At 33.9% G+C, this 14,615-nt stretch overlaps 1 protein-coding gene across 2 annotated transcripts in view; it reads right to left on the bottom strand.

Moving 5' to 3' along the window:
* Positions 1-5,443: 5,443 nt before the first annotated feature.
* Positions 5,444-14,615, bottom strand: part of GLRB (glycine receptor beta) — a 101,372-nt gene continuing 92,200 nt past the window's right edge. For both annotated transcript variants that reach the window (XM_021706068.1, XM_008072312.1), the window contains one exon: positions 5,444-6,304. In XM_021706068.1, coding sequence (XP_021561743.1) covers positions 6,297-6,304 — 8 coding nt within the window. In that variant the 3' untranslated portion in view covers positions 5,444-6,296. The remainder of the gene's footprint in view (positions 6,305-14,615) is intronic.

The raw sequence follows: 14,615 nt of genomic DNA on the forward strand, positions 1-14,615 counted from the left end.
GGAGTCTCACTCTGTCGCCCAGACTGGAGTGCAGTGGCCATTCCCGGCCACTGCAGCCTTGACCTGCTGGGCTCCGGCGATCCTTCTGCCTCAGCCTTCCAAGGAACTGGAACTACAGGCGTGTGCTACCATGCCCAGCTAATTTTTGATTTATTGTAGAGATGAGGTCTCGCCAAGTTGCCCAGGTGGATCTCAAACCTGCGGGTTCAGGCAATCCACTCACCTCAGCCTCCCAAAAGCATGGAATTACAGGGTGAGCCACCGAACCCGGCTATATTTGCCAATTTTATATCTGACAAAGGCCTAACATCTGGAATCTACAAGGAACTCAAACGCACCGAAAGGAAAAAAAACAAACAGCCCCTTTAAAAAGCAGGCAAAAGACATGAAAAGACACTTCTCAAAAGAAGATATATGGGCATCCAACAGACACATGAAAAAGTGCTCAGCCTCACTCATCATCAGAGAAATGCAAATCAAAACCATATTGAGATACCACCTAAACCCTGTAATTAATAACTCCCATCATTAATAGAACAAACAACAACAGATGCTGACAAGGATGTAGAGAAAAAGGAACGCTTCTACACTGCTGGTGGGAATGCAAACTTGTACATTCTCTCTGGAAAACAGTCTGAAGATTTCTGAAAGAACTAGAAATTACTTTCCATATGACCCAGCAATTCCCTATTGGGAATATGCCCGGAGGAACTAAAACTATTCTACAAAGAAGATACCTGCATACATGTTTGTTGCAGCTCTATTCACAATAGCAAAAACGTGGAACCAACCATGTTGCCCATTGAAGCCGGACTTGATTAAAAAAATGTGGTACATATACACAATGGAGTATTATGTAGCCATAGAGAATGACAAATATATGGACTTTGCAGCAGCTTGGACGGATTTGGAGTCTATCATACTCAGTGATTTATCACAGAAACAAAGAACAGAGTTCCATATGTTCTCACTCATAAGAGGATCTTGAACAATTATAATGCTATGGGAAAGCGATTGGCAGTGATGGGAAACTGTTGGTGGGTAGGGGGCGTGGGATTGGCAGTTGAGGGAAACTACTAAGGGAGGTAGGGGCATACCTCATTAACAGGGTACCTGCATGATCAATGTTTGTGTACCTAACCCTGGATTGTACCCCACATATTTATAATAAAAATTTAAAAGAAATCTGTTGTCTTGTGTCTTTTTAATAATGTGGCTGCCAGGCGCAGTGGCTCACACCTGTGATCCCAGCACTTTGGACAGAGGTGGGAGGATCACTTGTGCTCAGAAGTTTGAGACCAGTTGGGGCAACACAGTGAGACCTCATCTCTATAAAAAAAATAATAAAATTAGCCAGATGTGGTGGCATACACCTGTAGTCCCAGATCCAAGGGAGTGAAGGAAGAAGGATCACCTGATCCTTGGGATTCGAGACTGCAGAGAGCCATAATTTTTCCACTGCGCTTTAGCCTGGGTAACAAAGCAAGATTTTGCCTCCAAAATTAATAATTGACTTATGTTTTGGAAGAACTTGACCATACCCCTTAAAAGGTTAGGAATATTTCATTTTTTAAAAAATGAAGTGAATGCTAAATTATTTAAATATTGCATATGTTATTAACTTGACAACATAATTAGAAACCTGCTGTTCTAAAGATGTGTAATCATATTCTATCAACTGAAGACTATAAAACTATCTCAAACTATTTCTCATTTCAGGCTTAGTACTTTAAAATTTTAAATTCAACTATTTATATGAACTGAAACTTTTAGTAGTATAGATAATAACTGAGTTGTTTTTATGTAAGCTTACTTTGGGCACTGCATACATTATCGAACATATTTTAACTTCATTATTCACTAGAAAGGAAGCTATAAGACTAAAAAACCCATGTTCATGAAGATATCTCATGGTCATGAAGACAGAATAGATCATGGTTACCAAAGGCTGGGAAGAGTAGGAAGGAGATGTGGAGAAGGGAGGTTGATTAATGGGTACAAATATATAGTTAGAAGAAATAAGGCCTGGTGCTTTGATATCTCAGTAGAGTGACTCTAGTTAACATTCCATTGCCCATTTCAAAATATCTAGACAAGAAGAATTTTAATGTTCCTAATATAAAAATAAATATTTAAGATGATCTATATCCTAATTATCCTTATTTGATTATATAAATATATCAAATGATCACATGTACCCTCAAAATATGTACCTTATGTATCATTTAAAAATTAAAAACCCTTAATGTTGAATAAAATATATATTAGTTAAAATGAGTATTTGAAGACAGTTGACATCCAAGCCTGGTCCAGTTAAAAGAAATCATGAAACATAAAATTAACCATTTACATCAAAGAAAAGGGACCAACTGAAGTTAGTACTCCAATCACTGTTGAATGTGATATATAATGGTCAAAATCAAGTCTGGTTGGAGTTTTGGATGTGAAAAGAGTTGTAGCGTGAGAAACAGTTGCAAAGATAAGTTACTCGTTGAATAGTGATCATTTCATATGAGAAAAGATTTTTTACTTAGTTCATTGGACCACACAAGTCACCTAGGATGTTTGAGCAGGAGAATACTATGGTCTCTATTTTAAATGAATTAATGTCGTAATAATTAAGTGATACATGTGATCTGGGATTGAATCTTGAGCAACAACAAAATAGTAGAACAATTGACAAATTTGTCTTGGGTCTCTAGATTTTAGCAGTCTATCAACGTTAATTTCCTGATAGTGATACATTGTAACACTGTGGTTGTGAGAGAAAATGCCCTTGTATTTTAGGAAACACACACTAAAGTGTGTAGAGGTAAAGGAACATTATATCTGCAACTTTGTTTTAAACATTTCAGAATAAAATGTCTTATACACACACAGTAGGGGAGAAAAATATAGCAAGTATGGAAAAGTATTAACATTTGAGCAATTTAGATAACGAGTACACAGGAAATCTTAGTAAATTTTTTGAAAGTCTGAAACAATGTCAACAAATTTGTTTGAAAGAAGAAAAGTAGTGTCTACAACATAAAGCAGAATACTAGATGACTACTGTGAAAGGTTGGGCATACCATGGTAAGAAGTTACATTCGCAGCTTTTTAGAGGGTTATTGAGATAACCTACCAGAATTTAAAATGTACACAACATTCAGTTCAATAACTTCACTTTTGGCATTCATCTAACCCATGGGAATATACACATACATAAACAAAGATATTTATTTAATACTATTTGTCATTTTTTAAAAAACAAACTGAATTTCCACTTGAAAAGAAGTTAAATTAAGGCACATTCATCCTATAGAATAATAGGTAGCAGAAACTAGATTTATGAATATCTAATATTCATAAATCTGGAAAGAACTCTAAGGCATATCAAACTTTTTAAAATTACAAAACTATACATAAGGCAAAACTCCATGTATCTTATATCCCATTATGTTGACTTATAGTTTTATATTTAAAAAGTTGATAGATGTTGGGAATGCCTAGAATAGGACTGTATAGACACAAGACAATGGTGACCTCTGGGAACAAGAGAGAATAAGTTGAAGAGAGAAGGTTTGACAGCAGCTTTAAACACTTACTCTAAATACTCTGTTTGTTTTATTACTTGTGCAGCTAAAAGACAAAACTTACAAAGTGAGTTCAAAAATAAATGGAGCTGTAGTGGGGTAAGACTGTAGTTTGCAGATAGAGGCTGATTGAATAGAATAGGACATTAAATTAGGATGGTGTCAGCAGGAATGGAGAGGAGGTGTCAGGTATGAGAGGAAGAATCAATATCATTTGATACTTGAAAGAGCAGACTGTGAGAAAGGAAGGAGGACTTGATACAGGTGACTGGAATAGCAATGTTTAACAGAAATAGATAATTTTTGTTTTTGAGACACTGAGTTTGAGACATCAGCTTACCCTCCAAGTGAATATACTGCAAATCTCCTAAAAATGTATAACATTAAAAGTACAACAGATCTGAATTAACCTGAAGTTTTGTCTAAACCTTTGAGAAGATTTAAAAACCCACTGTCAGCAAAGAACAGTACTAATTGTACTTGTTATAATCATTGCCTAATGTTCCATTTGTAGTTATATATACACACTTAATCCTGGGATAGCTAATTATATATAATTGAGTATTAAATTTGATCTTAAGAGGCTATTAGATTACAGAAAAGTAACCCATTTACATTATTTTCAATAAATAAATTTCTATACAATGAAACCTGTCTTCAATATGTTACATCTTCCACTTAAAATTCTATATTGAGATCAATCTCCCTAATAAGCATGAAATTGGCAAAAATAAAGAATACATTATGAGTAAATGTAATTATTACAAGCAAAACTTTTACGTGATTTAAGTCCTATTCAAGACTTTTTTTCTGATCAAAGTTCCATTAAAATGCTATTGCCCTAGGTCTCAGTTAGATCCTGAAGACCTTCAATAGGGGTACTCACAGCATCTTTAAATTATTCAGATGGCTATGCTTTTGCAACTAGAGGGTGCTGAAGGACTACAGAGGATTAGCCTATATTCCATTTTATAAATTTTGTGATCAATTTTAAAAGTCTTCAATATATTGAATAGCATTGAATTACATATGGCAATTTGCATGAACAATATTTTAATGTATTCCATTATTGAATTGACTATACATTTAGCTGTTTAAAAAAAACTCTCCAAATGATGTAAATATATTTCTTTGTTCTTATGTTTACACTATGTGAATTACTGATAGTTCTATTTCAGCTATGACAGAAATAAAAAGGTGCATTGGATGTGATGTTAAGAAATGGAGTCTCATAAAATGAGACTTAGTGCTTATGTTCAGGTTGGAACAAGATCAAAGTAAGTAAATCTCAGTTGTCTAGACTTTCAGCAAGAAAGAAAATACAAGTAGAAGTGAAGTCTAACATAAATACAGTTATTATTTACTTAATCTTTGAATATTTTGTAACAAATCCCAAAATATTCAAATAAATAAAATAAATTCAGAAAACATTTTTAATTTTACTTAAAATGTGAGCATTTTAATAAAATAAAACACTTAAAATCCTTTAAATATTGTTGATTTTTTCTTTTCAACTCAAATTACTTCTAGAAGCAGGGCATTCCTTCCTGGTTTCTTAAAAGTTATGTAAAAATCACATAACTACTACTGCATTCCAATTTATAATATGTCTTACTCTTTTTAAGGCATGATGTTTTGTTTACTCTGTATCAACAGATGAAATCCATGAAAATATGTTTAGGTTTTTAAGGTAGATAAAATAAAATTTATTTTATCCTAAATATTTAATCAATGCAGCTATCTTTTATTTATTTTATCAAAAGCCAGTATTCTATATACATTTATATGTCTAGAATTTCCTTTGTTTCAAAAATGCTTACTGTGTATTATCTGACATTATGACCACACAAGCACACTTCAAAATGAGCTGATTTTACAAAGTAATAATTTTTTAACTTTATTTCTCCACAGAGCCTGCATAAGTATCACTGATATGTTTCTACTTACAAATATTAAACAATATGCAATACAACTTTGCTCAATCTCTGATAATACCATCTGAAATTATACAAGAATAAGATAGCTTTCTTTGAAAGTTATAGGGAAGGAAATTCGAAATACTACATACATTAGAATGGTGACCATAACAGGATTCAGCGTGCATATCATTTTATTATCAGAAGTACCTGAAGTATTTGTAATTTATACTAACTGAAGATAATTGTTTGGATTTATATTATGTAGTATGCTTATCCTTCATTTATTCCTAAAGCAATATGTTCACTATACATATATACATCATTATTAGAGCACAGACATTACATGATCATGCTGCCGTTCAAAATTAAGGTGCCATGTTTTTATTACAATCAAATAGCATCCAAAATGCAATATGTTACTATGAAAATGCAAAAGTTCTCACAGACTGGCATTTATGAATGGGGTTGATCAAAATGAAATGGAATTTTCTTTTATACAAATGGAAAAATTTATCATAAATATATAGACCAATATATAACATTGAAGAACAAGAAGCAGAAAGGAAATAATGCTCTTGCATAAAGGTCAATTCGCTTTGCTGCAGTTGGAATAACGGGTTTGGCAGGAGGAGGCTTCTTGTTATTCTTTGCCTGAGACTTCCCAAGTCCATTGTTGACTTCAATGGGTTTTCCATAACAGTCATAATTGGATAATTCAAAATCTCTTGGTAAGCTTCCAACAATGCTGAAGTCATTCGATCTCAGATCAGATTTAGAAGTGCAAACTTTTTTGCATCTGGTCTCACCACCCTGAGAATCAATATTCAAGAGAGAACGTATTCAGAATCATTCTATTTATAAAATACATCATTTCAAAAGGATATTTTAAACATTGCTGATTTCCACAAGAAGGTAGTTGTTTATGTCACAAAGAACTATAGAAATAATAGTTAACTGATTAAACCACCAGATGGTCTAAATACTTAGGGCTCTAAAATATTGCCTAAATAACAAGTATCGTGACATGGGATGAACTTTTGATAGGTTATATCATGCTAAGGAGTCAAAGCACAAATCAACATTTATTTTAGGTACTTACCAGGCTTGTGAGAATTTTCAGTTGTAAGACTAAAAATATATATCCATCCTTACTCTAATGTTTGACCATGATAAAGATGATAGTACTATAATGTATGGATCACAGAAATTTTCTGGAACTTCTAGTCTTTGATTTTCCTATAGGTCACATTTCCAAACAGGATAGTTTATAAATGCTCATGAGAGATACCGTGTTTCTAAGCCACTTTCACAAATAAGAACTGAACGTTGGTCATAAGCATCATGATGATTTCATATATTTCAAATATTTACTAGTGATAGGCATTCCCAATCTAGTGGCTGAAGTTGAATTAACCAAACACACTCAGAGTATACATAAAAATTATATATTCTTCAATTAAACCACATGCTACAGACATTATTCAGTTATAATTTCTGAATAATTAAATTTGAATAAATTCCCTATAATATGTAAAGTAATAACAGTTTGCACTTGAGCAAGATGGATGTGAAGTGCAGGGGTCTACTTTCACACACATTTTTTTTCCATAAGTACAGTCAGCCCTCCATATCGATGGGTTTTGTATTCACAACCAAACATGAATCGAAAATGCAGTATTCACGAAATCCATGAATACAAAGGATTGACTTTTGCTATCTGCAGGTTCTCCAGGACTGACTGTGGGGACTTGAGTATGTGTGGATTTTGCAATCCACAGGAGGTACTACTACTAATTCCCCACAGGTAATAGGGTCAATTGTATTCCACACTGAACTCTCTAGCAATCAGAAATGCTCTTAGAAAAATGAGAGATAAAGACTGAGCCCTAATTCCTTAGAACAGCTCTGGCATGACAAAACGCCACAGATAGATGGGTGCTTGACTCAATTGCTTAATTTTCTCACTGCTTTTACTACTGGGTTTTGTGATTTACTTTTGGAATTTTCACTATTAATATTTATTAAGTTTTTATCAGAAAAGGAAACCATGGCATTGTCTATCATTAGTATATCATAGTTACTTTAGTTTTGCTTTATTAGTATAATAAATACATTGAGTAATTCTGTAAATTATACTTAAATTTGCAGATTATGGCTAGGTAAAAAAAAAATTTTACCAAATGTAATGAATTAAAAAAAAAATCTCTAGCAGTGTTTTAGGTAGCAGGAGGCAATCCTTCATCTGAAAGAACACTTTATTTACATTTCTGAGCAAGAGTCAGATGGGCCCATTCAGAAGAAGACAGCAAAAATACCCAAGATATGCTGAATGAAAAAGCAAGCTAAAATGCATTTATGCATCCTTCTAACATTACATATTTAGGTCATTTTCATTTTTTCCAACTATGAGCACATACTGATGTTATAATTGTTAATCTAACATACAAATTGGTTTTATTATTACATAGTTTATACCATTGGTTTTATTATTATATAGTTAATATGTATATATTTGTAAAGTGCTACTGGGCAAGAAATTTTTTTTTTTTTTGAGTTGGAGTCTCACTCTGTCGCCCAGACTGGAGTGCAGTAGCCGCTCCCGGCCACCGCAGCCTCGACCTGCTGGGCTCCGGCGATCCTTCCGCCTCAGCCTTCCGAGTAGCCGGAATTACAGGCATGCGCTACCACACCGGCTGATTTTTTGATTTATTGTAGAGATGAGGTCTTGCTGCCCAGGCGGGTCTTGAACCCGCGGGCTCAGGCAATCCACTCACCTCAGCCTCCCAAAGGCGCGGGATTACAGGCTGAGCACCGAGCCCAGCTAGGAAAATTTTTTTTTAAGTTTATGTAATTACAGAAAAATACACAACGTTTATATAATTGTAGAAAAACACACAAAAATAGATGAGGAGGATTAAGAATTGAGGAACTAGATGTTCACTTTACTGAACATTTCAAACTTAAAAAAAAAAATGTGGGCCGGGCATGGTGGCTCATGCCTGTAATCCCAGCACTTTAAGAGGTGAAGGCGAGAGGATTGCATGAACTCAGGGTTTTGAGATCAGCCTGGGCAACTTGGTGAGATCTCATCTCTACAATAAATCAAACAAAATTAGCCGGGTGTGGTGGCTCATGCCTGTAGTTCCAGCTAGACTGAGCCCAGCAGGTCAGGGCTGCGGTGGCTGTGAGCGTGCCACTTCACTTTAGCATGGGCAACACAGTGAGACTTTGACTCAAAAAAAAAAAAAAAAGTGAATCACCAATAGATTGCCCTATTTAAAGATTATTATAAAACAGCCCAAATGGAAACATAGTCCCAAGCTGGTTCCATGGGACTTTTAGTTGAGGTAAGGCAATTAGAAGAAAGGATTCCCATCCCCACCTCCACCTCACTTTCTTAATATGAAGTTACAATCAACCAACTGTGAGAGTTCAACTGAACCTGAAAGGGATATACATCCGGATGACATCAACATAAGTCAAGGCTTTATTCCTATCACTTTATACACTGTGTCTAGCAAAATGTCTGACAAAAAATTAGACAGGTCAATAGAGAGAGAGAGAGAGAGAGAGAGAAAGCTAAGGTAGCAACTAAAATCTAAACCCTTTAAAAGTGACTTCAAGAAATACACCCTCACACACATACATATGCATATAAATACAGAAAAAGACAGATATAGAGAGTAGGGAGTCAATCTTACAGGCATTTATTCCTTGCCCTATTTAAATGGTCCAAATTACTACATTCAACAATGTCTACCACCTAAAACTCTACCACGAAATATGCATGAGTGCCCACTTGTACACAGACACATACTCAGACCTTCCCCGCTACTGTTCCAGGTAGAACATCAGACACAAGACCACATTCAAAGTTTGCATTTTTCCAGAGCTGTTTTAGGAGTATGTCAGTATCTGCAAGCATAAGTGAACTTTTGTAAAGAGAAAATTACTATCTTGATTGAAATAGAAGGTGAGAACAGTCTCTACATACCACATCTTTACATTATCCTCAGACATTCAGCACAATCTTTAAGTCAAAGACTCTATGGGAATCTCAGTTTCTTTTTCTCCCTTCAGAATTCCTCACTCCAAAGACTTTAAATGAACTAATTTTGCTTTCGAATCACAGCAATGTAGAAATCTAGCCTCTGTCCATAGATTTTGAAAGCAGGACTTCTTGCCGCTGATAATTAGTTTTTACCAAAAAAAAAAAAAATGTATTTACTATAGAAATGCATTTACTATGAGTCATATTTTTATATGCCTTTAGGTGTGATTTTAATAGCTGTAAAATAACTGAGCAAGTACAAATTTTTATCATATGTATTCATATTATTCAATTTTGCCAGCAAGTTTAATAATTTTAGTATTTTATCTATAGAGTTAACCCAAAATATAGATATAGAATGTTATAATTATTCAGAATGATTATTTAAACATAGTAAACACATCAATAAAAGAATAATTTATTCAATGTTAAAGCAGTAACATAGAAAAACACCCCAGAAAGCAACCAAATGGTTATATTAAGCTTTTAGCCACTTACTTTATTAAAACTTCTCTTAGCGATATATCTGAAGATACTTGTACTCAAAATGAGCAGATTTTGTGTGTGTGTGTGTGTGTGTGTGTGTGTGTGTGTGTGTGTGTGTGTGTGGTGAGAATCTCTAATATAGAAGTATGTTTCAATAATATGGAGAACTATGTTTCCTACTGAGTCTCAGGGTTTCTTAAATGTCATAATTCATTAATTAGTTGGCTGGTGCTTTCTTGTCTCATTTCTCAGAGATTTTACACATAACTTGCCTTTTAGTTAATATTCTCTACATCTTATTAGCATATAAAATATATATGAAATTACAAAAGAATTTAAATCATAACTACTATTTTAAACAGCAGTAATATCACATGAAAAGGGATAAAATAAGCCACTTAATAAAATGGTAACTACTTAACACACATTCTTAAAAGTGAATTTGGCTATGTTGACCAACAATTCAAAACTTCTTAATTGTTCCTTATTATGAATATGTGTCTCACTTACTTTCATCACATAAACTTCTGTCACTTCTGAAAATTACTGGTAACAAAAAAGAGGTACTGTGATAATGAAACCATCAAGAATAACATATGATGCAGTTAAAAACTTCCTAATTTTTGTTATGGTGACAAGTAGAGGGTCCTGTTTCACTCTTCTGCATGTGATCAGTCAATTTTCCCAGCACCATTTACAGAACAACCAATCCCCATTGGTTGTTGATGGAGGCTTTGTTGAAGATGAGTTGGTTAAGAAAGTAAAGTTATGTTTTCAGAATCTCTATCCCATTCCATTGGTCTATATGCTTGTTCTTGTACCAATACCAGGCTTTTTTGATTATTGTAGCTTCATAGTAGAGTTTGAAGCCTGGAAGTGTGATGCCTCCCTTTTTGTTTCTTTTGCTAAGGATTGTTTTGGCTATTCATAATCTTTATGTTTCCAAATGAATTTCTGTATTGTCATTTCCAGGTCCGAGAAGAATGATGTTGGTAATTTAATGGATATTGCATTAAATCTGTAGATTGATTTTGGTAGGATGGACATCTTAAAAACATTATTCTTCCAGTCAATAAACGTGGAATATTTTTCCATTTGTTTGTGTCTTCTTTGATTTCTTTGAGCAGTGTTTTGTAGTTTTCATTGTTAAGATTTTTTTCTTCTCTGGTTAGGAAAATGCCAAAGTATTTCTTTTTTTTTTTTTTTTTTTTGGCTATTGTGAGTGGGATTGTGGTTTTTATTTGGGTTTCTGTCTTGTACAGAAACAAACTCAAAAACTTAAATGGAATGGAGGACCTTCTGACATCACATACCCTCCAAAGGTTGAAACAAGAAGAAATTTAAACATTAAATAGATCAATAACAACCCAAGAAATTGACTTTGTCATAAAAACACTACCTACAAAATAAAGTCCTGGACCAGACAACTTTCCAGCAGAATTCTACAAGGAGGAGCTGAAACCAATCCTATTGAAAGTATTCCAGGCAATCAAGAAAGACGGAGATCTCCCCAAATCACTTCTTGAAGCTAACATCACAATGATACCCAAACTGGGTAAAGATCCAACAAAGAAAGAAAATTACAAGCCAACATTCTTGATGAACATAGGTGCAAAAATTATGAACAAGAGTCTAGCAAACTGGATCCAACAATACATCTCAAAAGTCATCCACCATGGCCAAGTAGGCTTCTTCTCCACAATGCAGGGCTGGTTCAACATCCACAAGACCATAAACATAATTAAATACATCAACAAATGTAAAAACAAGAATCACATGATTATATCATTAGACGCAGAAAAAGTTTTTGATAAAATTCAGCATCCCTTCTTGATTAAAAACCCTTGAATACCTAGACATAGATGGAACATACCTCAAAATAGTAAGAGCCATCTGCAATAAACTCACAGCTAACACACTGCTAAACAGACAGAAATTGGAAACATTTTCTCTGAAAACCAGAACAAGGCAAGGCAGCCCACTCTCACCTCTCCTGTTCAACACAGTGTTGGGAGTCCTAGAAGAGCAATCACACAAGAGAAGGAAATCAAGGGCATCCAAATAGGAAAAAAGGAAGTTAAGTTCTCCCTCTTTGTAGACGAGATAAGCTGTAAAAAATCTCTTACACCGATAAAGGTCTTTGGCAAAGTCTCAGAGTATAAAATAAATGTGCAAAAGACAGTTGCATTCCTGTACATTAGAATACACGCACATTGAAAAGCAAATAACTCTATGTAATATTTTTTAACCAGAAGACTTAGGCTTGATTTCATGGTAATAATAGTATCTTCTACAGACAATAAAATATGTTCAGAGGAAATAATTTGCATATATTTCACTAATTTAAGTAACTTACAAATATATCATTACCATAAACAAACCATCTCATTTATGTTGTAACAACAGCTTTTTTCTATGTATTCAAAATTGTGAGCATGGATGCTATTTTCTTTGTCTTTTCATCATAATCCCTTTGTGTATGGCACATAATAAGTGTTGGGAATAGGATGATGTTAACAACAGTAGGGCCTCAACTATTTTGTTGATAAGGAATACATAGAAATTTCATATTTAGGGCAACTTGAATCTATGCTCCAAGGGCAGGGGTCGGGAGAAACACATGAATAAATAAAATGACAAAAATATTGAAATGGCTGAAAATGTACCATCTTTATGAGAAAAAGAGCAGAAAATTATATAAGTATAATGACATTCTTGTATTCAAGCCACAAATTAGAAAAATAATATACTAAAAATGGGATTAAATTATCATTCATCATATAATACTTTTTAAGTTATTCCTTTTTTTCATAAGCACAATGTTATTTTATAAATAAGCTTTGAATATTTTCTAAAATCCAAATTTCATTATGCTTCCATTAATTATTATTGTTATTTTGTATTAAAAAAATGATATGTCAGCTGATTGAAATTATTTGGCAAAAGTTGACATTTTGAAATGCAACTTATATGGAAACAAGTGCATTTTGAAACCAAAATTGTAATTCTGTTTTTTGCTGCAAAATCACTGAATTTAAAAAAAGGCAAAAACTTACATTTTTTCCATTTTTATATTTTCTTTCATGTGCCAATATGTAACAATCTTATAAATTTATCAACTTAGACATTTCATGTAAGTTATTTTTGGACTCATATTAACATTTTGAGGCCTGTATCGGGATATAAATATTGTGTGTGTATCATGTTTATTTTGGAAAGTGCATTTTGTCCATAAGGAGTAAGAGTAATTTACATTTATTTTCATAGATTAAAATTTCTGGGCAACTCTGTTAACTCTCTAAACATCTCTCTTTGACTTTTGTAGCAAAATGTCATAGCATTCAGAATTCAAACAAGTGTGATTCTATTAGCATTTAAAAACAGAGAATTGAAATATAGACATTTGTAAATTTTTAACTTTCATTCATTGGGTGTTTTTTGCTTGAGAGACACATTTAAAATAACATAATTGGGTTTAATATTTCAAAGATCCTCTTATCCTTACTATCTGTGTTCATAAATAAACTTAATGTGTTCTACAATCTGAGACTGTATTCTTTTTTTAAACTTTTTTTAAAGATGAGGGGTATAATTCAGGGTTAGGTATACAAATGTTAATTATGCAGGTACCCTTGTTGATGAGGTGTGCTCCCCTCCCCTGGCAGATTCCCACCACTGCCAATCTCACTTCCTCGTTCCCCTCTCGGCAGTTTCCCACTACTGTCAATCCTTTTCTTACAGTATTATTATCACTGTTCAAGGTCCGCTTATGAGTGAGAACATGTGATACACAGTTCTTTGTTTCTGTGAAAGATCACTCCGTATTATAGATTCTAAGTCCATCCAGGTTGCTGTAAAGTTCATGATTTTGTTCTCTATGACTACATAATATTCCAATGTGTATATGTACCACATTTTTTTTTATCCAGTCCTCTTTTGATGGGCAGCACAGTTGGTTCCATGTTCTTGCTACTGTGAACAATGCTGTGATAAATATACATGTGCAGGTATCTTTTTTATAGAGTGATCTGAGTTCTTCCAGGTATATCCCCAGTACGGGGATTGTGGGGTCATATGGAAGGTCAATTTTTAGATCTTTTAGGAATCATAAAAGGCCGGTTCTAATTGGTTTCTTTCCATCAATACCCCACTTGATGGAATATATTAAGATAACACTATCATTTACATGTTGGTTATTTCTGTTACTAGAGAATTTCTGTGGCTTTTGAGACCCCATACACCAGAGAATGTTGCTGATCATGGCATTACTGGAAATCAAGCACCTATTCTACAGAACATCATTGCTTTCTGTCTCCAGATCTCTTAGCCAGAGTTCAAGTCAGAGGGTATCCATGGGCTGGAAATGTGAAAAAGTGGTAAAAGAAGGGAGTGTAAAAGTGTAGAGAGCTAGCATCAAAAAGTCAGGCAGTGAGCATTTCAATGTAATGTAAGGATCTTGGGCATTCTCCTACCATTTCTGCCATAAAGAAATAAGTACATATTTTAGAGGAGAAGCAAAGTTTCTCACAAAGAGTATGCTTCCAATACCAGTTCTTTGATGTGTCACAGCATGCTCTTAAGCAA

Source organism: Carlito syrichta, unplaced genomic scaffold, assembly GCF_000164805.1.
Source record: "Carlito syrichta isolate Samal-C Ts95f unplaced genomic scaffold, Tarsius_syrichta-2.0.1 Scaffold315099, whole genome shotgun sequence".
In the NCBI taxonomy this organism is placed as follows: domain Eukaryota; kingdom Metazoa; phylum Chordata; class Mammalia; order Primates; family Tarsiidae; genus Carlito; species Carlito syrichta.